At 36.8% G+C, this 27,837-nt stretch overlaps 1 protein-coding gene, 1 long non-coding RNA gene and 1 pseudogene across 4 annotated transcripts; 1 reads left to right on the forward strand and 2 right to left on the reverse strand.

Annotated features, from left to right (window-relative positions):
- Nucleotides 1-338: 338 nt before the first annotated feature.
- LOC137246072 (ubiquitin carboxyl-terminal hydrolase isozyme L5 pseudogene) lies at nucleotides 339-1,268 on the reverse strand (annotated as a pseudogene).
- Nucleotides 1,269-15,134: 13,866 nt separating this feature from the next.
- On the reverse strand, nucleotides 15,135-22,526 carry LOC137244780 (uncharacterized). Of its 2 annotated transcripts, XR_010951192.1 has the most exons (10): nucleotides 21,612-22,525; nucleotides 21,080-21,550; nucleotides 20,789-21,015; nucleotides 20,499-20,728; nucleotides 20,125-20,441; nucleotides 19,790-20,071; nucleotides 19,557-19,734; nucleotides 19,368-19,501; nucleotides 16,383-16,767; nucleotides 15,135-16,323 (listed from the first exon to the last, which is right to left on the reverse strand). It is a non-coding gene; the product is annotated as an uncharacterized lncRNA (long non-coding RNA). The 2 variants fall into 2 exon arrangements; XR_010951191.1 differs by having other exon boundaries at nucleotides 19,557-20,071; nucleotides 21,612-22,526.
- Nucleotides 22,527-25,194: 2,668 nt separating this feature from the next.
- Nucleotides 25,195-27,805, forward strand: Mys45A (SDA1 domain containing protein Mys45A). 2 transcript variants are annotated; one of them, XM_067777864.1, is made up of 4 exons: nucleotides 25,196-25,520; nucleotides 25,575-25,856; nucleotides 25,918-26,079; nucleotides 26,143-27,805. In XM_067777864.1, exons 1-4 carry the CDS (start codon nucleotides 25,329-25,331, stop codon nucleotides 27,682-27,684), a joined length of 2,178 nt encoding a protein of 725 aa, XP_067633965.1. In that variant the 5' UTR covers nucleotides 25,196-25,328; the 3' UTR covers nucleotides 27,685-27,805. The 2 variants fall into 2 exon arrangements, with proteins under 2 accessions (XP_067633966.1, XP_067633965.1); XM_067777865.1 differs by lacking the exon at nucleotides 25,575-25,856 and having other exon boundaries at nucleotides 25,195-25,520.
- Nucleotides 27,806-27,837: the final 32 nt, after the last annotated feature.

Consider the following 27,837-nt stretch of genomic DNA (forward strand, 5'->3'; position numbering starts at 1 on the left):
GTTTTGTACTACCCAATTTAATGGCTGTATCAAAATGTTCCATTAAAGACATCAGGAGATATTTTGATTTAATCAATTGGTTTGGGTAAAACAAACACAGCTTATATTACGTAATTGGTTCCATGGGAATACAATGTGCATGAAAATGGCGATAGAGCGAGCGAGGTCTCTCCGACCGACCAGCATAGCCACCAGCCAAACAACCAGGAAAGTCATAAGGTCAATTTTTTTGTTACGCACCTCCATGTATTAAAATGTTGATACCTGTTGAATTATATCTACATTTTATTGTTCAAAATAAAAGAAAAATAGATACATTCAACGCTTAAGATTTGCTTTTAGATACGGCAGCTTTGTCTTTCATATATGGGCATTAATTGACCTTGCTCTCTCAACATTTTAAGTAATTAAACGATGAATGGTAAATATTTATGCTTACGCCGAATGTTTTCAATCTTATAGCGTTTCCATTTTTCCCCTTCATATTCAATTTTTGAACGCAATTTTGTTATTTCCGTCTGACGATCTTCACCATCTCCAGTATCCATAGCATCGTCTGCAGTCGCCAACATTTTATCGATTTTCTCCTGATATATTCTCAATCTATCTGACACTAGGGCCATAAGATTAAAATGTATTTCACCTTCGCTATATTTTTGCATATGTTTCTCAATTATGGGGCGTAAAACATCAATCCAATTTTCTTCGGAAAATACTGCGCCCAAATCCAATGGACCTTCTTTCAAACCATCAAATTCATATAAACGTCCATTAATTGGTATGTATCCAATAAAATGATAAACATCATCTTTATTTTAATTTTTTGTATCTAGCTCATCAAGGGTCTGTCGTGCACTGAACGAATTTTTGGTGCACTACTTAGAGTATTATTATTATTTGTATAAGGATGAAAGGACTACGAAAATTCTTTGAATTCAGTAAGTGTTGGTCCCAGCTTAATGTCTTCATGATCAGAAAGCTAAGTATTGCCTGTGTTGCGCATGCATTGTTAATGACTTGCTTTGCAAAGAATATATTATGTAGACGATCATCGCGTACAACGGATGCAGATGATTCATCATCCTGCACCCATTAAAAAAGGAAATGAGCCCATGTATGGGTTCGAGGTCTTTAAATAGGTCAGGTTCAAGATCTAAACTCTAAATCTCCTCCACTTGGACGCCTTTACGTCCAAATTCACGTATTAATTCCGTAAATACACCTGGATCGCTCTCAATTAAACACCAGCTGCCTGCGGCGTCGGACATTCGTTTTGATTTTAATAGAATTATATTGATTTTTGTGAAATTTTAATTGAAATCAGCTAACTTTTATATTCATTAAAATCAAACAAAATTATTAAATGAGAATTGTCACACGTTTGAATGATAGAAAAGTTAACACAAAGCGGAATTTGAGAAAAAAGTGATGCGGTTGTAAATTTTTTCAGAGAAAGCAATTGGTATGGTTTTACATACGTTTTTTCCTCTGAATAAGAAGGGAGTTTTGTAAAGCGACCACATTCTTATTTCTAAGGGCGTTCAAGATGGCGGCGTTAGAGCGAGAAACTGTTTACATCCGACACCTTCTATAATTCCATCATGGTCCACTATGCATACCCAAAAAAATAATTTTCGAGCCTGCGAAATTTCATTTTTTTTTTTTTACTTTTTTCGACTTTGATTTTTAAGGTTTTTTTCATGACCTACTAAAAAAATGTTCATATGTATACCCTTTCCCATCCAAAAATGTCCGCTAAAAACGTTGTCGATAACAGTTTTTTAAAAAAAATATATAGGGTAAGACGGGGTACATTTGACGCTGGGGTACATTTGACGTCAGCCTCTGCAGCATGTACCTATATTTTTTTTTTTGAAAATTTTACAATCAAATAAACCATTTTTTAGTAGGTCATGAATAAAACCTTAAAAATCAAAGTCGAAAAAAATCAAAAAAATGAAATTTCGCAGGCTCGAAATTATTTCTTTGAGTATGCGTAGTGGAGCTCTTTTTCCTGAGGCCAAATCCTATCGAAAAATCGATGGATGGATTAGAATTCGTAAAATTTATTGAGTTTGAGCACAGCACAATGATTTGTTCCTTAAGTTATTGTATTATGGTGAAAAACAGAGAAGAGTTAAACATTCCGGCTGATATTATATATAGCTAAGTATTTCGACACTAGCTATATCACTCATACTGGTTCAGTTCTTTTCAACTTTTCCATCATAATAAAAAACAATAATTTAATTAAAAATGTGTGTGCAATGCGTCTTAAACTCATTGGCGCATAATCATAGTCAAAATAAAATAGGTTTTAATTTTAGTTGCAGCTTTTTTGACTGATAGCTCATAGACAATTATGTCAAAAAGCTGCAACTAAATTTTAAATCTATTTTATTTTGGCTATGACAGGCGCCATTAAAATTTACAAATGTAATAGATGAACAGACGATTAGATTCAAGATTATAAACTTATACTGTGAACTCAGATCTAAAGATCGATACTAGGCTTAAAAATGCGAATGTTAGCTCATTCTCTTACTCTTAAATAAAAAGAGGCTAAGACTACATTTACATATGCCTTTATCTACAATAAATCTTCAAAATATAATAATATAAATAATATATGTATGTAAATAATATGCGCGTTTACATATACGACAATATAAAATTGATACACCTTAAAGTCATTTTTGTCTTTATTAAAATAAAATAAAAAAGCAAAACAATTGTTTCTACACATAGTGTCTTTATTAGTTGCTACATATGTTCTATCCCTCGGAACTAGCAGGGCCGCAGAGAGCCGAGCCGGGCCCCTGGGTCAGTTCGCGTTTACGGGCCCCCCTAAAAAACAAACCCAATCCAGTAAAAAAAAATAACATAACATACATAAATTTTTCAATTCACATTGTCAGTTTTATTTCATATAAAATAAGATTTACTGGAGCACTTACATAAATGAAATGTTAGGTTTCATTGTTTGATTTGCTTACATTAACTTTTTCTAAATATGTACATTTTAACAGCTTGAATCACCCAAGGAAAACCTTCTGTGCTTTTTGGTCTGCGAATATGGAAATTACCGATTCAAAACTAATGCTGCGCGCAAGGCTGGACTCCAACGCCAATGCTCCAAGGCTTGTCAAGCGATTTTGGCTCATAATAGAACGTAAAAAATTTTTCACGCGAGACAATAGACTAAAAGAACGCTCCCCTTCAGCCACACTGACATGAAGTGTGCAATATATTCTTAATGCTATGCAGATGTTAGGAAATAATACTTCCATCTTCAAGTCATGAAATTTGTTCAGAAGTTGAAATGGTGGCAGCGAATCACATCCCAAATTTGCTAAGTGGATGGCTTTGAGATGAATGATTTCATCTATAAGATCCGTAGAAATATCGATGCCATAAATCGTGCAGAATGTCGCTGCCTTTTCTTGAGCTCTTCTTCCGTAAATTTAATCGCAATGTTATTTACGGCTTCGAAACGTCTTGTCATGTTACTAATCTAGCAGTCCAAAAGAACATAAAAAACTTGCTGTTTGAATTGAGTTTCGGAATCACACTCAGGTGATTCGCCAGGTAATTCATCGAACTGGTGCTTTCTTATCTTCCTTCTTTTCTCTGCGAAGGTATTCACAACTCCTATACTCCCTGCCAGAACCTTACATTCTTGAAGTATGATCGACCATTGATCCCTGAACTTCTTCAACTCATCAATCCGGCTACGTATATTTTCTATTTCCACGTCCAGTGTGGCATTTCTAGCTTGCAGTACCATATTTCGATGTTAGATTACCGTCAACACTTTGAGCCAAATGGAGGCTAAGAGGATGCACTCAAATTTCCCCATATATGCTTTAACACCTTTCAACTCCGTTACCGTTTCTGAACTCAGATCCAAAAGCTTGATTTCATCAATACCTTTCAATATTTGGGGAATGTGAGTTGCGAAAGGTTTCACACTATCCACACGAGCAGATGTTTGTGACATGCTGTGCAAGGAGCAATAAGTTGTTTCCTTAAGAATTTCCCATCTCTGAGGGCGTGCGCTAAAGATATTATACAATTTCTGCATAATACCGAAAAATGTGATGACTTCTGCACAACATGCAGCAGCTTGTACTCCACATAAATTTAAACTATGACAAGCACAAGGTGCAAGTATTTCCAGGGAATTATCTCTCAGGATATGACTCTGCGCTCCTTTGTAATGACCGCTCAGTCATCCAGGGGAAAATTGTTAGTTGAAGCATTTTTGACAGATAGCGCTTATAAAATTGCATCAAAAACGTTTATCTAACTTAAAATCACATTTTATATTGACTATGACTATGCCCATAGTATTTGATTGGATGCTTATGATTTTAGTTTAGTGATTTTCAATTTTAAAACAATTTTTTGTAGCAACAAAATATGTATGTATCTATTAAATCCTAGTTAGAGTACTGTCAATACTACTTTTCCTTGCCGGGCCCCCAAAAACTGCCGGGCCCCAGGGCAATTGCCCTGGCTGCCCCCTCTCCACGGCCCTGGGAACTAGATTATTTTATGTAAAATTTTCACGTTTCTCCTTTATTTTGTGTTTCCAATTAGATTTTACACTCTAGAGGTGCAACTTTTTCTATGGAAAAAAATACGAATTTCTTAAATTTGTTCATAATTACCGATTATCGAGGGGAAAAATTTATATGGGAAATCTAGTTATATAATTAACGATTGAAGATAATCTCGTTATATGTAACCTAGGTCTTAAATGTTTTTGCTTGAGAAACAAAATTATTTGCGAATAAACAATTATCGTTACTTATGCTTTATGCTACCAGTATCGATGTGAAGAAATAAAGAAATGGGCAAAATCAAGTTTAATCAAATATCGTTATTATCATAAAAGAAACTGATAACAACGTTATACTGGGCTTAGCTGAAGATTTTGTAACTTTCATGAATTGAGTGCAATGTTAACACGGGCACCCAATTTTTGTCAATTCGACAAAAACTAGCTATATCCGTTCAATAGGTGGATCGATCATCACTATATTGAGTGTAAAGTTAGCTTTGTTTTGGTTCTAGTGGAAGGAAAAGGTGTCCGGGAGGTCTTATTTCTAACTAACACAATAAATTAAGGAACAAATCAAGATCAGGGGTCGACTTCTAATATGCGTCCAAAAATATCGGGGTGGGTGTCAATTATCTGTGTTAATATCCGAAGGCGGAAAATTTAAACTCGTTCAAAAGATATGGCCGAAATACCGAAAAATGACCCCGGGTCCCTCCGAAAGGGGGCTTGGATCCATACTATTTTTTTGCGCAGAACACCTTTCTGCGTTGACGGTCTTTAGCCGCGCTTATAAAAAATTACCCTGCTCGGTCCGCCAATGGGTTGGGACCAAAAATAATTCCGTACAAAATTGTGTAGCGCAACTCTCTCAAGGGGTTGCCAGCGCAATATATAGCTTCTCCAACCAATTGTCAACCTCACCTACCTGTGGCGAATCCTGTTTCATTAACAGCCGAGGCTCTGGCGACCCCAAGTTCCTCACGGAACTAGGGCGTAGGGAGGGCTGGATGGCCTGGAAGGTTTCATGTGGTCATACCAAATCGGTCCCGAGATGGTCGGGCTAGTACCTTAATGGTGCTTTGTTACCGGAACGTACCGGATCTATATCCGGCAAAGGACCATCAACAGCGATAACACTCCCCAAAGCCTGAGGGGTGTGTCCTTATCGTTAATACAACAACAACAACATATGAAAAACTGCTTAACTGACCGTGCTTTTATAGGCGCATAGTCATAGTCAACATTTTTATTTATTTATATACTATATTAAAGTCAACAAAGACACGAAGCGGTCGACTACTGGATACAAGATACAGTACAAATAATAAGAAAAAACATAAGTGTAAAAACAAAATTTAAATTAAAAAAACAAAATTATAAACAAAAAAATTAATTAAGTTAAATTTTAATTTTAACCAATATCTAAATCAATATTAATATTGAAATAAAAATTTACATCTTATTAAAAATCTTTGAAAAATATCATGCCAGACGTGAGAGTATTCCTAACGGATAGCAGCAACCGAATATTTATAGAGTTCATTATAGCGCGACCATCAATTGCGAAGAGGGCTAAATTTGGCAATATTTCGCAGGAGAATGGGTAAATGAAAGAGAGCATAATTTAGTTGCAGCTTTTTGACATAATAGGGGGACTCATGTAACCGTATAAATGCCTTATAAAGTGTGTAAACGTATAAATTTATCTAGTTTACGCACGAGTTGTCAAATTTTGTATGAAAAATCATTTACACAATTTGTATAAATTTACGCGCACATTTCATTGTGTAAACACGGTAAACTCAAAGGAATGCAACCTTGCAGACATTACAGACGGCATTTTCATCAAAAATCTCCAACATCAGCAAGTAAAAGCGTTTTAGTTTTGATTTTTCACTTAATCTTTATATTTTTTAATTTGTATAACAATCAAAAAAATTTTTTTGGAAATAATACAGCTGAAAAACAATCAAGTTTATCAAGAGTATTACTAGGTGCGTTCATATAACCGCGTGTGTAAATGGATATAATTTTACACCTTATAAGTTTATATGCTATCATGAGTCCCCCTAATTTTCTATGACCCTGCAAAAGCGCTCCACGTCATTTGACTAGTCATTGTGCGGTCACGGCCCTTGTTAAATTTTAGTCACGTTTGCACTAGCGAGAGTAGATTTTTTACATTTTTTTCCCATTTCGTACCTATTTATGTGATTGTGCATTCCGCTCCCACTTATAGTACTGTGCTGCTTGGGCTATGGAGCGCGTAGTTTTTTACTTTTAACATTTGAACTTAAAGATTATATTTACTAATAAATTTATTTGTGCTCTATTATCTTCGTGATTTTATTGCCTCTGCAACCAATATAGAAAGGTGACTGAATTTGGAGGGATGTGCAACTTGATGGCTGAACTACGGTGTTGCGAGACGAACCTAGGCATCATAACTGCAGCTAATACGACATTAGTTGACTGATCCCTGTTCCAGAATGATCTAATTTAAAGGTCAGGACCAAGCTAGAACTCATTGAACTCGGTGAACGGAGGTACCTAACTGGTGACCTGATTGTTGCGTAGACTTCATATATGAATTGGCGGAGGGGCTTTGTAAACTGATTCACTTCCGTAAGCTTAGTTTTAGAAAGCTTGCTAACGAACGCAAGTAGATCTTCCCGTAGCTTCCCACGGCAGCCGGTCCTATGCATCAGAGGAACTCGGGATTTTCATTTCAGTGCACCTTACTGGCAGCGATCACAATCTCATCACTTTTCACCTAAACGAATGGTTTTGAATATATATCGCACAGGTTACGATAAATACTGGCATGGGAAACATCCAAGGCTGAAACTGTGTTGTTGTAGCAGTGCTTCGTCCCATCCAATACGTGAAACTTTGTTCTTATAACCCTGATTTGGTGGTGGCACTGCAACAACCACGGCAGCCGCCACCACAAGCACAACCAGGAATTAAAAAATCATATATATGTTTACATATATATACTTACCAATTTATGTATCTTCTGCTTGTACTATATGTTGTAGTATGTTGGGAAGTATATCTCTGTCCGGATATATTTTACTAAAAATTCGGTCGCAAAAGTTTTCCGTCGCCAAATACTTTGAATGCTGCATTATAAATGGCGGACTCGCAGACAATTTTTTGCGCTTAAAAATTACATGTATCACCATCCCTATGAATATAATAGGTGCGAGAGAGCACGATACATTGTGGCAAAGCTAAATTTGTCAACATGCTATTTCATTTGGAGAATTTTTCATTCCAAATCGTGTGGCTGTGTGCGTTTTTGGTCACACGATTTTTGCAGGGGAGCAATCTGTCAAGAAAGTTGCAACTGAATTTAAAACCTATTTTATTTTGACTATGCGCCATAGAGTTTCGCTATTGTAAATTTTTTTCCCGAGAGGATAGCATTACCGATTTTGACATTAAGGCCCTTATTATGTATGTCACCGTGAATGTTTGCGTCGCATTCACTCACATTCCCATTCACACAGAATTCGTATTTTATAACTTCTTACGTATTCGCGTTCGTTCTCTTACGTAGTAACTAGCTATTCACTGAGACTGTCAAACCAAATACGTAGCCAGTATAGCCACTTATTACTTTTGTTATTTCGGAAAACTTTGCAGTGCAATTTTTTCGGAATAACATCGTTTCAACGAGCTGGCAATATTGCAGCTACGTCCAAGCTTCCCTAGACATAGCCTCGTTGCAGTTGTTAATGCTTCACTCTTTGTAACGTTAACCTGTTCTTTCTCATAATATAAAACTTAAAATTTTTTACGACAAATAAAATATCTGCTAAAAGTCCAGAACAGGGGTCGACTGCTAATATGCGTCCAAAAATATAGAGGGAGGTGTCAAAAGACGCGTATTGACCTCGACAACAATAATCCGAAAATGTGTTCTCTGTCCGTAGATATTTACAGTTGAAGTCGGCAATTTTCACGTAGTTGTTGTAATGTCGTGCACTAAAAAAAATTTTGTGGACAAAGGGATTTTGCACGCATTTAATTTTGATCCCACGCGAGGCCGAAGACTACCAACGCGGAAAGGTGTTCTGCGCAAAAAATAATATGGATGCCAACCCCGGTTTCGGAGGGACCCGGGGTAATTTTTCGTATTTTCGTTTATAAATTTTGAACGAGTTAATATTTTTATTTTCGTTTGACACCTATCACGATATTTTTGGACGCGTATTAGCAGTCGACTGTTCTAGAGTATTACCAAATTTCTAATTTATTTTTTCAATATTTTGTGTTCGAATTTTATTAAATTCCCTCAATGTTCTTTCAAGTTGTATGTGGGGTCGATTCTAGATAGGTAGAGTTTAACCTGATACAGTACCCAGATCGAAGTTTAGCTAGAGGGACGCGTATTTTCCTATGGATAGTGATTTCCTCCTCTGCTAGTTCTGGGAATTTTTCTTTGAGTACCGGATTTGCCGGGCAAGTCCTGGCATAGAGGTCCGACGCCTGTTTGAGGATATCTCTGAGGACCTGTTTGTGCTTTTTTGCTTCATACGGGTGTGTTCTCAGGTGCCGTATTTCGTCATAATGCTTACGGAGATAACCCCTTAAGCCCCTGGGCTTGGGATGGCCAGGTTTCTGGGTATTGAACACAAACTGTTTGGTTAGCATCTCATTTCCCTTAATGGGGAGTACTCTCGCCTCATTATGTAGATGGTGTTCTGGGGACATAAGAAAACAGACCGTAGCGGTTCTTAGGGCAGTATTTTGGGCTTCTGTTTTCTTCCAGTGAGTATCCTTTAGGCTTGGAGATCATATCGGCGACGCGTAGCATGCAATCGACCGGTCAATTGCTTTGTAAGTGGCAATGAGTGTTTTTTGTCTTTACCCCAAATGCTGCCGGCAAGAGAATTGAGGATTTTATTACGGCTCTGGATCGTAGGGATAATTGCGGTTGCGTGCCCTCCAAAATGTAGATCCTGATCGAACGTCTCACCTAGGATTTTTGGGTGTAAGACAGTCGGTAGCGTGATTCCATCGACGTGGATGTTCAATATGGTCGACATTTGGCTCGTCCATGTTGTAAATAAGGAGATTGTTGCTTATTTTATTAGCTAGCTCATCGATGGGTGGGCCTTGCCCTGTGGCCCTTATTGTGCAGTCATCGGCGTAGGAAACTATAATCACTACCCTACAAGAAACGCTGATAGTTTTACTAACACACTCACACTTGTAATTGACAATGCTGATCCTGCGATGACGTAAACATTGATACTCAATTTTATGTATGTTCCTTTGTTCGCTCACGCATGTCCGCATGTTCCCAACGACAGCCTATAATCATGAAAAAGGACTCAAACTGAGAAAGCTTCGGACACCTGGTACAGAACAAAAGAACATACGCAGATACCATTATGCATGTGAGACAGATACATAATTCTCAACGGAATTTTATGTATGCGAGAACAGTTTATCCGATTTAATCATGTTGTCACTACTGACTGTCATATGACAATCAAATGATAATCACGGTTGTTTTGCTATTTTTTAAATTCCGTCATTTTCAACCGACGAAAACCATATAAAAAATAAGTTTAAAAAATGAAAAAGATAGCATTTCAAAGCTCCATGCTAAAAGAAAAAAAAAAATCGAAAATAATATTAAAAAATACCAAAAGCTGTCGGAATGTGTTGGGCGCACTCAAAAAATTGATACGCGAAAAATAATAGTGGTTAGTGGTGATTCATTTTTAAATGTGTTTCCGCATGAGGAAAGCGCTCTTCTGTTGTTTTGGGGTTTTCTGATTTTAAATTGAACATTCTGAACTCGAATTCTTATAAAACTATTTATTTTAAACAAATAAACACGTATGCTTTTATCACGTACAAAATTAAAAACGTAATGAAATAAAGTAAATAAAAAGCCAAAAGCATTGTTTCATTTTTAGCGGAATATAACAATGGTCATTTATGACCGTATAACAGTCAAAAATGATATCTACAGTAAACTATCATTTATGACACTTTTTGATAGTTAGAGTGTCAGCACTGATCCAGGAAAATGAATGAGAGTGAGTAGTGCGGCTATATACTTAATCAGTAGGCCATGTTGGTGTATAAGGAGACAAAAATTCACACGTACACAGTTGTTTACATCACATTTGCGCAAGTCCCCTTAAGTTTGTGATAGAAAGTTTGTATGAGGCGCTGATCGTTAGGGTGACATTGCTGACAATCAGATGATAGTCATATGATAGTCAGTATTCTTGTAGGGCTCCTTTTGGTGGTGAAGGTAGCTTCGATATGTAGAAGTTAAACAGAAGCGAGGATAGGACACCACCCTGTGGTAACACTTGTTTAATGGGCTTAGATGTTGCGTTCCTGAATTGTACCAATGTTTGCCGACAGATAATTTGCGGTACACCTTTTAATTTACTACGTTGTTGGAGAATCACTGTTTTATAAGCAGGGACAGAAAATAATAATTATTTTTTTTTCGGAGTCGAAAAAGTCCTGGTCAAAAAATTGTCCTAGGGGAAAATGTTTGAGTTCCCAGGTATCCCTATAGCAATATCATGTAGAATCATGCATCCCTTTTGATATATAAAAATTAAAAAAAATTTTATTTCGGATAAGCCGTTTCTTTGTTATCAAGTGGGACTTTTATTTTTGACTTAAAAAATAAAAGTCCGGATTTAACTTTTATTTCCGGACTTTTATTTTTAAAAGTCCGAGTTTAACTAGTTCTATCGGGCTCAAAAAATAAAAATCCGAAAATAATTTTTATCTTGATCCAAATATATTAAAAGTCCAAAATTAATAGTTTTGCAAGGAATTATATTATAAAAGGAATAACAGTTTGGGTCCCTGGCTATAATTTTATAGGTTTCGCTTGTTTTTATTCCTCTAAAATTTGACGAAATATGCATACACATTGAGCGAAGCTCTAAATATAACCTTTATCGGCTGTCTATGGAAAATTTCAATCTTTTTTTCACGAAATGTTAAGATTCTCAATTTTTACTCAAAAATTATAAAAAACGAAAATAAACAAGTAAGGAAGGCTACGTTCGGGTGTAACCGAACATTACATACTCAGTTGAGAGCTATGGAGACAAAATAAGGAAAATCACCATGTAGGAAAATGAATCTAGGGTAACCCTGGAATGTGGTTGTATGACATGTGTATCAAATGGAAGGTATTAAAGAGTATTTTAAGAGAGAGTAGGCCATAGTTCTATGGATGGACGCCATTTAGGGATATCGCCATAAAGGTGGACCAGGGCTGACTCTAGAATGTGTTTGTACGATATGGGTATCAAATGAAAGCTGTTAATGAGTATTTTGAAAAGGAGTGATCCTTAGTTCCCTAGGTGGACGCCGTTTCGAGATATCGCCATAAAGGTGGACCAGGGGTGTCTCTAGTTGTACGATATGGGAATCAAATGAAAGGCGTTACTGAGCGTTTTAAGAGGGAGTGGGCATTAGGTCTATAGGTGGATGCCTTTTCGAAATGTCGCCATTAGGGTGGGCCAGGGGTGACTCTAGAATGTGTTTGTACGATATGGGTATCAAACGAAAGGTGTTACTGAGCATTTTAAGAGGGAGTGGGCATTAGGTCCATAGGTGGACGCCTTTTCGAGATATCGCCATTAGGGTGGGCCAGGGGTGACTCTGGAATGTGTTTGTACGATATGGGTATCAAATGAAAGGTGGTAATGAGTATTTTAAAAGGGAGTAATCCTTAGTTATATACGTGGACGCCTTTTCGAGATATCGCCATAAAGGGGGACCAAGGGTGACTCTAGAAAGTTTGTACGATATGGGTATCAAACGAAAGGTGTTACTGAGCATTTTAAGAGGGAGTGGGCACTAGGTCTATAGGTGAAAGCCTTTTCGAGATATCGCCATTAGGGTGGGCCAGGGGTGACTCTAGAATGTTTGTACGATATGGGTATCAAACGAAAGGTGTTACTGAGCATTTTAAGAGAAAGTGGGCATTAGGTCTATAGGTGGGCGCCTTTTCGAGATATCGCCATTAGGGTGGGCCAGGGTGACTCTAGAATGTGTTTGTACGATATGGGTATCAAATGAAAGGTGGTAATGAGTATTTTAAAAGGGAGTAATCCTCAGTTCTATAGGTGAACGCCTTTTCGAGATATCGCCATAAAGGTTGACCAAGGGTGACTCTAGAATGTTTGTACGATATGGGTATCAAACGAAAGGTGTTACTGAGCATTTTAAGAGGGAGTGGGCATTAGGTCTATAGGTGGACGCCTTTTCGAGATATCGCCAGTAGGGTGGGCCAGGGGTGACTCTAGAAAGTTTGTACGATATGGGTATCAAACGAAAGGTGTTACTGAGCATTTTAAGAGGGAGTGGGCATTAGGTCTACAGGTGGACGCCTTTTCGAGATATCGCCATTAGGGTGGGCCAGGGGTGACTCTAGAATGTTTGTACGATATGGGTATCAAACGAAAGGTGTTACTGAGCATTTTAAGAGGGAGTGGACATTAGGTCTATAGGTGGACGCCTTTTCGAGATATCGCCATTAGGGTGGGCCAGGGGTGACTCTAGAATGTTTTTACGATATGGGTATCAAACGAAAGGTGTTACTGAGCATTTTAAGAGGGAGTGGGCATTAGGTCTATAGGTGCACGCCTTTTCGAGATATCGCCATTAGGGTGGGCCAGGGTTGACTCTAGAATGTGTTTGTACGATATGGATATCAAATTAAAGGTATTAATGAGGGTTTTAAAAGCGAGTGGCCCTTAGATGTATATGTGAAGGCGTTCTCGCGATATCGACCAAATGTGGATCAGGTGATCCAGAAAATCATCTGTCGGGTACTGCTAATTTATTTATATATTCAATAACACTAACAGTATTCCTGCCAAGATTCCAAGGGCTGTTGATTTCGCCTTGTAGAACTTTTTCATTTTCTTCTACTTAATATGGTAGGTGTCACACCCATTTTACAAAGTTTTTTCCAAAGTTATATTTTGCGTCAATAAACCAATCCAGTTACCATGTTTCATCCCTTTTTTCTTATTTGGTATAGAATTATGGCATTTTTTTAATTTTTCGTAATTTTCGATATCGATAAAGTGGGCGTGGTTATGGTCGGATTTCGGCCATTTTTTACACCAAGATAAAGTGAGTTCAGATAAGTACGTGGGCTAAGTTTAGTAAAGATATATCGGTTTTTGCTCATGTTATTGTGTTAACGGCCGAGCGGAAGGACAGACGGTGGACTGTGTATAAAAACTGGGCGTGGCTTCCACCGATTTCGCCCATTTTCACAGAGAACAGTTAACGTCATAGAATCTATGCTCCTACCAAATTTCAAAATGATTGGTAAATTTTTGTTCGACTTATGGCATTAAAAGTATTCTAGACACACTAAATGAAAATGGGCGGAGCCACGCCCATTTTGAAATTTTCTTTTATTTTTGTATTTTGTTGCATCATATCATTACTGGAGTTGAATTTTGACTTAATTTACTTATATACAGTAAAGATATTAAATTTTTTGTTAAAATTTGAATTGAAAAAAATTTTTTTTTAAAAAGTGGGCGTGTTCTTCATCCAATTTTGCTAATTTTTATTTAACACATATATAGTAATAGTAGTAACGTTCCTGCCAAATTTCATCATGATATCTTCAACGACTGCCAAATTACAGCTTGCAAAACTTTTAAATTACCTTCTTGTAAAAGTGGGCGGTGCCACGCCCATTGTCCAAAATCTTACTAATTTTCTATTCTGCGTCATAACGTCAACCAACCTACCAAGTTTCATCGCTTTAACCGCCTTGGCAATGAATTATCGCATTTTTTCGGTTTTTCAAAATTTTCGATATCGAAAAAGTGGGCGTGGTTATAGTCCGATATCGTTCATTTTAAATAGCGATCTGAGATGAGTGCTCAGGAACCTACATACCAAATTTCATCAAGATACCTCAAAATTTACTCAAGTTATCGTGTTAACGGACGGACGGACGGACGGACGGACGGACATGGCTCAATCAAATTTTTTTTGGATCCTGATTATTTCGATATATGGAAGTCTATATCTATCTCGATTCCTTTATATATGTACAACCAACCGTTATCCAATCAAACTTAATATACTCTGTGAGCTCTGCTCAACTGAGTATAAAAAGTGAAGTGAATGAAGCAAACGCGACCCAGAAGCAACCCTGCAAAAACGCTCCACGTCATTTTACTAGTCATTTTACGGTCATTGTGACTTTCTGCAGCGGTTATATTCATAGTCATTTTTGTATGGGCGGATTAGGTTTTGTGACCAAATTTTCCGTTTCGTTCCTATTAATGTGATAGTGCATTCCGCTCCCACCTATAGGATGTGAGCATAGTACTGTGCTGCTCACACACGCCACAATGCTCGTCAAATGGCGGTCATTTTTCCGTCATTTCACTCTACATTTTCGAGTCATTTGACAATCAATTATACTGCGGTTTTACCATTTATATAACCGCCATATAACGTGAATTTTACCTGCAGATTTACTCTACCTGGAGCAGCCATATGAATAAAATATGAACCAAAAAAATTGAATTTTCAATATTTATTATTTTCAATATTATTATATATGTACATGAAATTGGAACTTATATTAATCCAGTTCATATAAAACAGAAGAACTTTAATAATAAATAAACTCGCTTAATTGGTTTTTGTTTTCCAATTGAAATCTCTTCTAAGCGAGCAAAACTAATATTAAGCTTTAGAAAAAACTCCAATTATTTGAATGATCTACAACTTAAAGCTTAGTATAAATTCAGATCAAAAATATTCAAAGGTGTCGTGGAATCCGATTGCTCTCGTAATTGAAGAACTTAAAAATGTACGACTATTAATTGAGTCAGACTTATTATTGTTCTAAATCTAATCATTCAAGCAATAATTCTGCAACCCATAGCAGGAGTATTGATTGGTTTCAAATCTAATTCCGACAGCAATCGTATCACATCCCTTATTATATATGTACGTGAAATTGCAACTTAAATTAATACTGTTGATACAAAGAAAAGTAAATACTTTAATAATAAATCAACTCTCTTAATTGATTTTTGTTTTCCAATTGAAATCTTTTCTAAGCGAGCAGAAAATAATTTTAAGCTTTAGAAAAACTCCAATTATTTGAATAATCTACAACTTAAAGCTTAGTAGAAATTCAGATTAGGTTTACTCTTTTTTCAGATCAAGAATATTCAAAGGTGTCGTGGAATCCGATTGCTGTCATAATTGATGAACTTAAAAATGTACGACTTGTAATTAAGTCAGACTTATTATTGTTCTAAATCTAATTATTTAAACAATAATTCTACAACCCATAGCAGGAGTATTGATTGGTTTCAAATCTAATTCCGACAGCAATCGTATCACATCCCTTATTATATATGTACGTGATATTGCAACTTAAATTAATACTGTTGATACAAAGAAAAGTAAATACTTTAATAATAAATCAACTCTCTTAATTGATTTTTGTTTTCCAATTGAAATCATTTCCTGTGCATGCACATCGCTAACCTCTGTTGGCAAAAGATATGATTATACTGTCTTCGATAGATAGTCGGACGAGCCGCTACTCGGCGAAGTAGAGATGACCGTTGTGTCGGTGGCAGCTGTTACAACAGCAGTTTCTAACTTTACACCATCCGTACGGTGTGATGAAAGCTTCACTGCCTTTTCCAATTGCTTGGCGCCAGCAATTTTTGCTGTTTGTAACGCTTTAGCTGTAATGCAAATATATAGATGGGTTAAAGTGGTTTTCGTATGTTATTCAACAACTCACCCTATACCATCATCACAGCGTCCTCATCGATTTTGAATATGTGTACTGTTTCAGTATTCAGACCCAGTTCGTTTGGTGCAATATTTTCGATTTGATGAATATGTATACTATCCGTTAGGCAGACAATTAGGTGCAATCGATTCATTCATATACTGTGGGTATTTGAGCCGTAGACGCAATGGCAGATATTTTGATTCTTTTTGAAGTGTAACATTTGTAAACAGTTGGGTTTCTCTGCTGTCACCATCACCACTAGAGAGCTATTGAAGAAACGCTCGACCAAGATAATATGTGAGATTTACACGCATAGATTTCTTCCACCTTTTCACAGTTATTGATGGAGAAAATGCGAAAGCCATATTTACCATCCAATACCGAAATAGAACTGTAGAGGAAGAAACATTTTATAAAATTTAATAAAATCAAAAAATGATAGTTGTGCTAAAATGGGGTAACGTATTGTATGTTAAAGTATAGCGAAGTCTCAGCGGCTTTGTCCTGGTGAAAATTGAGTTTGAATAGGTTTTATTCTTCATTCTTAGAAAAATGTACGAAGGTACCTGGTAAGATATTAAAAATCCTCAACGCGTTTTTTGCTATAACTTAAAAAACTCATATTCAAACTTCTGCTTAACTTCTACATATCAATAGCTACCTTTACCACCAGGAGTCACTATTGCTTCTACGCCTATGCTATTGTTTCCTACATCGATGAGCTTTGTAATAAAATAAACAGCTATCTCCCCAATCTCTCCAGTTTTGTCGCCTCGCGAAACCTGATATTGTCACCAACCAAATCATCGGTGACCTTATTTAAAACATGATCGCGCCAAAAGTCGACCATATGGCATTACCCTACCGACTGTCTTACACGCTAAAATTTTGGGTGTGACTTTCGATCAGGATCTACATCTTGGAGAGCATGCACTAGCAATTGTAACGAAAATCGTCGTTGGTGTGAGGTCTTAGCCGATCTCCAGATCTGTAGAAAAGGAGCTTATTAGCTTAATGCTTAAGATGATGCGGGAATAACCAAGTAAGCTCCTTCCAACCTTTGATTCGGGGGATGGTATAATGGTATGAAGATGATAGCGTGCGACTAGATCGCGAGCTTGCGATGGCTGGAGGAAGTGGTTCCAAACCTCCAAAGGCAGGGCACGAACGCTCGTTTTGAGATGGTGGATAAAGCGCAAATCCCCAAGGTAACAAAAGTTAAGGTATGGATACCATGCGTGATGAAGTCGGAGGATACACTGCGACTTTTGCAGAATCAGAATCCGAATATACCGACACAGGATTCGAAGGTCCTTACTGTATCTCGGCCTACGGACGAAGGTTAGTTATACATCTTCCAAATAAACAAGCAGGCGGAGGATATATTGTACGCGCAGCTTGGAAAAATGTCCTTAGGTACAGGCAAAATGTATATGCGACTCAGGAAAAGAAGTCGCGGGTATTAAAGTCCTAACACGGTGGACGTCGAAAAGGAGCTCAAAAGCCTAAGGGAAAAAATACAGGTGGAGGTAGCCCACGTCACCCCGAATGTGTTAGAAGGGGACCAACAGCCAGATGGTGCTGTGAGTCGCACAGAGGAACACCCGGCACAACAGGTACTAGAGGCTGAAGGGGGCTTCGAACGCTCTAAACCAAAAGGGCTAGAGGAGGACGACGACGTCACAATGAAGGTGCTGGAGGGGAACAAGCAGCCCATTGGTACTGCAAGTCATACAGATAAACCTCCAACACAGTAAAGTGGCGTCGAGCGAACTCCTCCTCCTAACGCGCTGATCCAGGAGCCGTGGCTTCCATCGGGAGGAAAGGGTTCTGGACTTAGCGCGCGGATTTGGCGTTTACTATGCGCAAACGGAAGGACGGGTGCGAGCTGTAGTAATGGTAAGGAAACAGCTGCATTCATATATGCTGCCTAATTACACTACTGAGGACCTCATAGTGGTGGTGAAATCGCCGGGCTCAGATGGTACATGTCCGGCCATGCTACAAGTTTCAAGTAGGGTGGTCGTGGGATGGCTTAAAATAATATTCGATGGGTGCATAAACTGAATCATGTACCGCACTCTTGGAGAACTGCTCGTGTAGCTTTCCTACCAAAGGCGGGGAAGATCGGTCACGTGTATCCCAAAGATTATAGACCCATAATTTCTGCTCAAAACCTTTGAGAGGCTGATAGATGTGTACATAAAAACCAACGTGGATGAAAAGCTGCTCTCCACAACACAACAGGCGTACACCAAAGGCAAGTCAGTAGACACCGCATTGCATAGGGTGGTAATAAGCATAGAAAAAGCCCTGGAATATAAGGAATATGCTCTAGAAGTCTTCTTAAGCATTGCCGGGGCTTTCTAAATGGGCGATTATTGATGGTCTTAATTACGTTAAAGTACATCCAGCCTTACCCAGATGGATCGACTGCATGTTAAACTGCAGTAAGATTACATCGCAATGGGGATTGTACGCGGCCACGAAATTAGTGGACAGGGGCATTCCGGGTGCTATCACCTCTGCTGTGGACGCTGGTCATTAACCAACTGCTTAGGGGATTCTACGAGGGACCAGAAAAACTTACGGTTTACGCAGATGACGTTGCATATGATCTTGTTTACAAGGAGGTACAAGGTCCCTAATTGGACCAGGCCTAAGTTAGGAGGGGCGACCCTACGGGGAAACCTTGCACAAAATATCTAGGAATGATCCTAGACAGTAAGCTGTCATGGAAGCTCAACGTGGAGGAGAGGGTGAGGAAGGCTTAAACGGCACTTTATGCATGTAAAAGAATGCAAAAGAACGGGCATATACGATCAGAAGGAACTCGATGACGATGGCTCAAAATAACAACCAAAAGCAATAATTATCATTTCACTGACACAAATTTTATAGTTTTTTCTTCCGGAGTTGGACACAATCTTTTCATAATTTTACTTAACAATTTAAGATTAGAAATTTTTTTCAATTTGTATTTTGACTTACCAACAACAACAGAATCATGTTTAATTGTACGCCGCACAATCATTATAGCATCATGTAACGAAGCTCAGTTTCTTTCAAAAATTGTTCGGCACCGCCATGTAAAATCAATGTATATGTTCTAGCATTAACGCAACCTTTAAATAATTATAAACTATAAAAATGAAGTTAATGTCAAACCCACTATCAAACCTTGGAAAATGTTGAAATGTTCACCACCAACTTGACGTTCTTCAAAGTAATCACATTGACCCAAAACACTTGAATTAATATCATTAGCTGTAGTCATAACAGCTCCACCACAAGCTTTCATTGTACGTTTAAAATCTTCTTCTGGTACACTAACAGAACATTTCTGATCTGAAAAATACTGTGTACCAACATCACCAATTGTTAGTTTAGAAAACACAACATTGGCGCCTTACTTTCCTATTTTATTGTACAGGCGACGCCATTCAGCATTAACAATTTTCTGATACTCTTGGACATTGCTGTGGCAGAGCATTTTTCCAATAAAGCACTTTGTTGTTCCTTTGATTGGCGCTTCCACATGTACAGCCATGTCATATTTTGGTCATGCATAATTATAATGCTTTACGTATAGCTTTAATGATGATACGTGCATGCACGCCTTCCTCAACATATGGTTTAACTTGTTTTAAGATTTCACCTGCTTAAAGTACTACTGAAGTGGTGCCATCGCCGACCTGATAAGAGAAACATTTTTATTCTACACATTCTAATATAACAAAAAACTAACCTCAGCATTTTGAAATTTGGCGATGTCTACTAGAGTTTTACGGCTGGATTCACAATATCCAATAGTTTCATAATGGTTGCCCCATCATTTGAAATTGTGGCCTTACCACTGGAATCAACAATATGCTTGTCCATACTACGTGAACCCAATTGAATGCGAGGCATTGATGTGGATATGAGTTGAGGTTTACCATGAGAGCTATCGGTACCCAAGCATTTTTTACACAAATACTCATGTACCCAATACAAGTTCAGGGCGTTCATATTTATCGACACGCTGTCCGGTATGGCCCAAATGTTGGAAATATGCAGTTGGCACTGTTGAGAAAAAATATGGATCAATGAACACAAGTAAAAGGGAAAGATTTTTTTTACCATCTCTTGTTACTTTACACATTAGACATTGGAAACGACGACCAGCATCTACAAGTTGCTATTGAGCCTTGCAACGATTAGATCTAATTGCATCCAATTCACCAAAATTTACAATGGGTGGCTCATATTCACCCTCAACCGTTCGTGCCATTGGTGAGGCGGTAAGTGTAATGGACAAAACTGTTGTTTTTAATAAATCAGCTGTTGCATGTATGCAATACAAAGACGACCTGCAAAGAAGAAAGATCAATGTAATTGCCAAACAAAACATTAATTTCGATTATCGATACCTAACGTAACGTGGCGAGGAGTTACCCTGATCTTCTACCACATATTTTGTGGTCACCAATGGTGGTAATAAACCCTGTTCATTAGTAATAAAAGCACCACCAGCGCTATTTTGATTTTCAATGATAACGCTTATCGGATTTGGCATCTGATCGGGATCTAAACGGCGTTGGGATTGATCATACTGTTGCGGCTGTTGATATTTATCAGTAACAGGTGCAGGTGGTTGCTAAAGAAAATAACACAAAAATAATCATCAGCAAATTTGTAAATTATTAGTTGTATTAGCATACATTATAAACAGGACGTCCGGACGTGTCTGGGTATTGGGGGTTGACACGGCTTGGGTGGTTGACTGAGCATTGGCGTCTGTCCAGGTTGTGTTGGTGGCATCATAAAAGCCATCAATAACAAGTGCCAAGAATATATCCGCGGCATACCTGCCGACCAAAATGATTCAAGGGGTTGTGATTGCCAACCTCGCCTACCCGTGGCGAATCCTGTACCTAACAATTTGGTGTGAACAATTGGTGCCAGTTAACCCTCTGAAATAATCGGCGCAATTGTACGCCATTGTGTTGGCATTAATTAGGCAAAATGCAAAAACTTTTCATCCTCGCGTGGCCATTCTGTCTTCTTTAAGGATCAAGCCATTCGTACCAGCGTGCCTTACATTGCTTGGCAGATTTGCGATGCAGCAGTGATACAATACGTGACCACTGGTTTTTGCCATATTTCATTACAGCTACTTTGAGGATTTTATCCTGAAAGTTATCAATTTAGTTAATAAACGGCCAAGAGTAACCAGTCGCGTCAAATGCTTACCTCAGTGCTTCTCCACACACCACCTTTTATTATTATTCGCGGCATGGTGCTATATAATTGTGAATTCTTTCGATGAGCACAAAAATCAAATCAAAAATTTTTGTCGAAATAAACAGCAAAAATCATTGTATATTAAAGACTTTGGGAAAATTTTAGAATAGCACCCCCGAGTTCGGGGTAAAACTTGGTATCAAATGAAAGAGGGAGTTCTCCCGATCACAAATATATATATTTTAAAGTGCGCAAACTTATAATTTAAAGTTATTTCTTGTTAAAGTTTGCAAATTTAACAAATTTCTATAGAACTTTAAATTACAATTTACATATCTTTCAAAACCTTAATCCACATATGTACATATCTATATAAACTGGCAACGGTACACTTAAATTACATTTTAGTATATTTCACATTTCATTTTTGCATTGTTTTCACTTATTATAAATGTTTTTATTAAATCAATTGCGCTTTTGTAGCAACATGCACATATATATATATATATATATACATATATTTTATTGATGACATTACAAAGCTGTGCTGCCACATATATATACGTATACACATATAAAATTTGTATAGAAATTTGCAAACTTTAACACCAAATTACTTTTAAATTATAAGTTTGCGAGCTTTAAAATATATATATATATGTGATCTGGAGAACTCCCTGTTAATTTTAAATATTTCCGGAGATATTCCATTTAAAACTCTCAAAATTAAAAAATTGTCGACCACCAAATGTTTTGCTGTCTCTGCTGAATTAGAAATGGCGAATTTTTTTGCACGCAAAAATTACGTATTTTGCTATCCCTATAAAAATAATAGGTGCGAGAGAGCACGATACATTGTGGGAAAGCTAAATTTGTCAACATGCTATTTCATTTGAAGAATTTTTCATTCCAAATCGTCACCCCTGTCAAAAATTCGTGTGTTTGTGTGCGTTTTTGGTCACACGATTTTTGCAGGGAAGTGAATATTTTGACAGCAACAATGAGTGTTCGTGACACTTTGTGTCGCTATATAATAGGAAAAATCGTAAGACAATCACCTGTAGTCACCGAGAGTCCCCGAAGTGAATGAATGCTGTTATATGATACGAATTGTTTTCTGTGATGGGTATGACCCAAAAAGTAGAATTTAATACTCGAATTACAGATGCAAGTGCATCTAAAATTGATTTATTATATTCAAATTCAGATGAAATACAGTGCAATAATTTGCCTGCATACAAAATTTCAGATCACGAAACAATAATGTTCAATATTAAAACGTCTAAATCATACCAGATGAGAATGACCAAGAAAATCACAGCTTGGGATAAATATAATAGTGAAATCTTAATAAGCATCCTGAGATCATGTAACTTCAACATAAATGAAAACCTACTAATTGATGAGAAAGTCGAATTAGTGAACAACATAATAATGCAAGCTATGGAAAGTTTAACGTATGAAAAAGAAGTTCATATCAAGCTTATGAATAAATGGTACGACAGAGAACTGGCGCAAATGAATAAATGCAAATATAATAATTATAAGCTTGCGATACAAACAGGTGATTGGAACGAATATAAAAATATAAATCGTATCTACAAAAAGCTAGTAAAAATAAAGAAAGTTAAATATATGGAAAATAAAGTCGAAATGAATGAAAATAACGCCAGAGAAATGTGGAAACATCTTAAGCAAGCGGTTTACTTAACGAGAGATAACGAAGGGATTAAAAAGGCGATAATAGATGGTATGATGGTAGAAAATGAAACTGAGCTGGCAAATGGTCTAAATAGGTTCTTTATAAATAGCGTAATAGAAATTAATAACATCATAGAACCTTGCCGTATAGCACTAAGTGATGTACAAGTCAATTCTAGATTAAAGTTTGCCAAAATAACAACAGATGAAGTTATTAATATTCTGAAAGAGTTCAAATATAAAATAGGCGGCAGAAAACTTATATCTGATGGAGTACTTAAAGATTGTATATCGTATACAGGATATTTCTACGCACAAATAATCAATAACAGCCTAGAAGAGGGTCTTGTACCAGAAAAGTGGAAAACGTCAACGGTGATACCAGTGGAAAAAGTTAAAAAGACAGTAAAACCTGAAGAACTTAGACCCATAAACACCCTGCCTAGTGATTGTAAAATACTTGAAGCTTATGTTAAGAACCAGTTAACGAAATACCTTGAAGATAATAATATACTAGCCCACCAGCAGTCAGGCTTTAGAAAGAAACATTCATGTGAGACAGCTCTTAATTTGGTGATACATGACTGGAAAGAAGAGTTAAATAAAAAAAAAGTGGTTGTTTCAGTCTTCCTAGACCTCAAACGAGCTTTTGAAACAGTGGATAGGGAGATCTTAATCAAAAAAATGGAACGTATTGGTATAACTGGTATAGAACTTGACTGGTTTCGCAGCTATTTGAAGCAGAGGAGACAGAAAACGGTTATAAATACCGTGATGTCTGATGAATTGGAAGTACCCATAGGGTTACCACAAGGCTCAGTTTTGGCACCGATACTGTTCTTAATTTATATTAATGATATAGTTAACGCTATTGAAGGTTGTGAAATTAAACTATTCGCTGATGATGCATTAATAATGATTAGTGAGAATAATATTAATTCTGCACTTTCTAAAATACAACATGAACTGAATAACCTGTATAAATGGTTGTGCGGAAATAGACTGGAACTTAATATAAATAAAACGAAATTTATGATAATAACAAGGAGGAACGTTAATGAGGATATAATTGGTTTAAAAATAAATGATGAAAGCATACAAAAAGTTGACAGTATAAAATATTTGGGAATTATAATTGATAACAAACTCAAGTTTGAAGAACATATAAACTACACAGTCCAGAAAGTTGCGAAAAAAATTGGGGTTATGCAGAGAACATCCAAATATATTCAAAAAAAGTACAAAATAATTATATATAAGTCCATTATAGAACCGCACTTTGTAAACTGCCCATCTATTCTATTCATTGTGTCAGACAAAGAAAGAGATAAACTTCAAAAGATGCAAAACAGATGTATGAGATTTATTCTTAAAAAACCTAGAGAGACTCGTACGGCTGATATGCTGAGAAGTTTGAACTGGTTAAGTGTAAAGCAAAAGATTTTTTTTTACGCTATGAAGTTTATATTTAATATTAAAAGTGAAAATGTACCTGAATATCTAAGTAAAAACGTAGTATTAGTTAAGCAAACACATAACATTAATACAAGGAATAAACACAATTTCAAACTGCCTTTATTCAGAACTGAAATAGATCAGCAAAATATTTTTTATAAAGGTCTAAAAGTTTCAATGAACTGCCTATAGATATAAAAAGTTGTAATGAAATCGGGGCTTTTAAAGCAAAACTTTATGAATATTGTAAAACCTTAGCAATAAGATAGTAAATTGTAATATAATTTAACTTATGAATTAGGCTTTTTTGCCGTAATAAATAAATGAAATGAAATGAAATGAAATGAAAAATTTGGTTTCACTTGGGTGAAAATGACTCCTCGCGTCGGTTTGCGTTATACATAATAACGCCGTAAACAAATGTCAAAAGAAACTTATTGTGAATTCCTTACCAAGAAGCAGCAAGTGCAACAACGTGTTTTAGTTAAACCAGTGTAAAAATATTTTTAATTTGTAATTTTTGCCTCTTGGAAATCCAACAACTTGTTGTGATTTTCCATAAAAGGCAACATGGTTCGCCACAATAATCAATTGCCTGACAATCTGCCACAGCTGCAAAATCTTATAAAACGTGATCCCGATTCATACAAAGATGACTTCTATCAGCAATATCAACATTTTCTTAGCAGCATGGAAATTTTTGCGCTCAATCCAAGTGAGGAAAGTAAGTCCTTGGAAGAACTTGTTATGTTTATAGCACAGGTTGGTCGATATGATTTTATTGTGTTTAATATTATACTAAAGAATGTATTTAAGGTCGCACAATGCTATCTGGAACTATGTGTCAAGTTTCCACAGCATTTAGTGGATTTGCTAAAAAATCATGCCACTACTTTAGATCCCATTATGCGCAATTGCTTTGTGAAAGCATTAATACTTATGCGTAATAAGAACATAATACCCGCAATTGATTTGTTGGAGTTGTTTTTTCAACTTTTAAGCTGTCCAGATAAGAATTTGCGTTCGTTTTTACAAGCACATATAATTACGGATATAAAAAATATGAATTCTAAACATAAAGACATGAAACTTAATTCGGTATATCTGCAAATTAGTATTCTTGATTAATCAATGGTAACGAAAGCTAACTTCTTTGTAGACCCTGCAAAACTTCATGTATTCAATGCTAAAAGATGCTAACCCAAAGGCAGCGAAAATGTCGGTGGACATAATGATCGAGCTGTATAAGAAAAATATTTGGAATGATGCCAAAACGGTTAATGTAATAGCGACAGTGGGTTGTTTTTCAAAAATTACAAAGGTAAATGCAATTGTGCTTAAATTTTGAAATGCATCTTACTAAAAGTCTTCTCTTTTCGAACAGGTACTAGTGGCTTCATTGAAATTCTTTTTGGGCCATGATGATGATGAAAAAGGTTCGGATGATTCTGATAGTGATAATGATGTGGACCTTAAGGGTGCAATCATGCAAAATCGTGTCAATAAAAAGACTAAAAAACGTAAGAAGCAATTGGAGCAGATTAAAAAGCAAGCTATAAAAGCGCAAAAGAAGAAAAGGAATGCTCCTGCGTTTAATTTTTCTGGTATTCATCTGATACATAATCCTCAGGGAATGGCGGAGGGACTTTTCAAACAACTGCAATCCACAAATGAACGCTTCGAAGTTAAGCTTATGCATTTAGATGTTATCTCACGCTTGATTGGCATACATAATCTATTTCTTTTTGGATTTTATCCATACATTACGCGTTTCCTACAACCACATCAGCGCCAAGTGACCCGTATCATGCAGTTTGCTGCACAAGCATCACACGAATTAGTGCCTGGTGATATTATTGAACCAATCCTTAAAACAATTGCCAATAATTTCATCACAGAACGCAACTCTAGCGATGTTATGGCTATTGGTTTGAACGCAACACGTGAGATATGTATGCGTTGTCCTTTGGCAATGGGTGAAGATCTATTGCGTGATTTAGCTATGTATAAAACATATAGAGAGAAGTCGGTAATGATGGCAGCACGTTCACTTATTATGTTGTATCGCGAACAATTACCAGCTTTGTTGCACAAAAAAGATCGCGGTCGTTTAACAGAAGCTCAGGCAGAGCGTAAAATACGTGCATATGGTGAGGTTGAGGTACATAAAACAATACCTGGCGCTGAGGCATTGCTAAAATCTTCTAAGGAGATTGATTTGGGTAGTGAAAGCGAAAGTGATGCTAACGATGGAGCATGGGTGAATGTTACACATAGTGAAGATGAGGCCGGAAATGGAGATGATGATACGGGGGAAGATGATGATATAGACGAAGATGAAGATGAAAATGAGGAGGAAGATGATGGCGATGATGAAAGTGAAGATACAAATATAGACAAGGAAGAAAATGACGAGCTGCCAGCATGTAGTGACGCAGAAAAGAAAGAGCGGAAAACATACAAATCTAGTATCGAAAAATCGTCAAAAAATGCTGAGCTTCGAATTCTCGATGCGAAAGAAGCTGCCCAAGAGTTGGCAATGACACGCATTTTCACCGACGAAGATTTTAAACGTATTAATGCTGCACAACTTAAGAAAACGGTCACAAATGCGCGTAAAAGACCATTGGAAAAGGAACGAGAAGAATTTGTAAAATTGAATAGTATAGAAATGATTTATAAAAAACGCAAGCACGACAAAGAATCACGTTTAGAGACGGTGAAAGCTGGTCGCCAGGATCGCGAAAAATTCGGTTGGAAGGATGGACGCAAAAATGAAAACAGCTCAAAAACAAATCGAGAAAATCGAAAGAACAAAAATTTCCAAATGATGCGACATAAAGCGCGTTCGAAAGTGAAGAAAAGCTTCCGCGATAAACAAAAGGCTTTAAGAAAACATCTTTTGCATCAAAAGAAGATGAAGTAGGTCTGAGTGAAGATTTTTTTGCTTTCTTACTGTATATAGTTAATAAAATTGTAACTTACGTATGTATATACTTTTAATAAAGTAAATATATCTTAGCGTACGTTTTAATATTGACATCAGATATTGAACTATGACAGCTTTATGTTACCAGGT

The sequence above is a fragment of the Eurosta solidaginis genome, chromosome 3 (genome assembly GCF_040869045.1).
Source record: "Eurosta solidaginis isolate ZX-2024a chromosome 3, ASM4086904v1, whole genome shotgun sequence".
Lineage (NCBI taxonomy): Eukaryota > Metazoa > Arthropoda > Insecta > Diptera > Tephritidae > Eurosta > Eurosta solidaginis.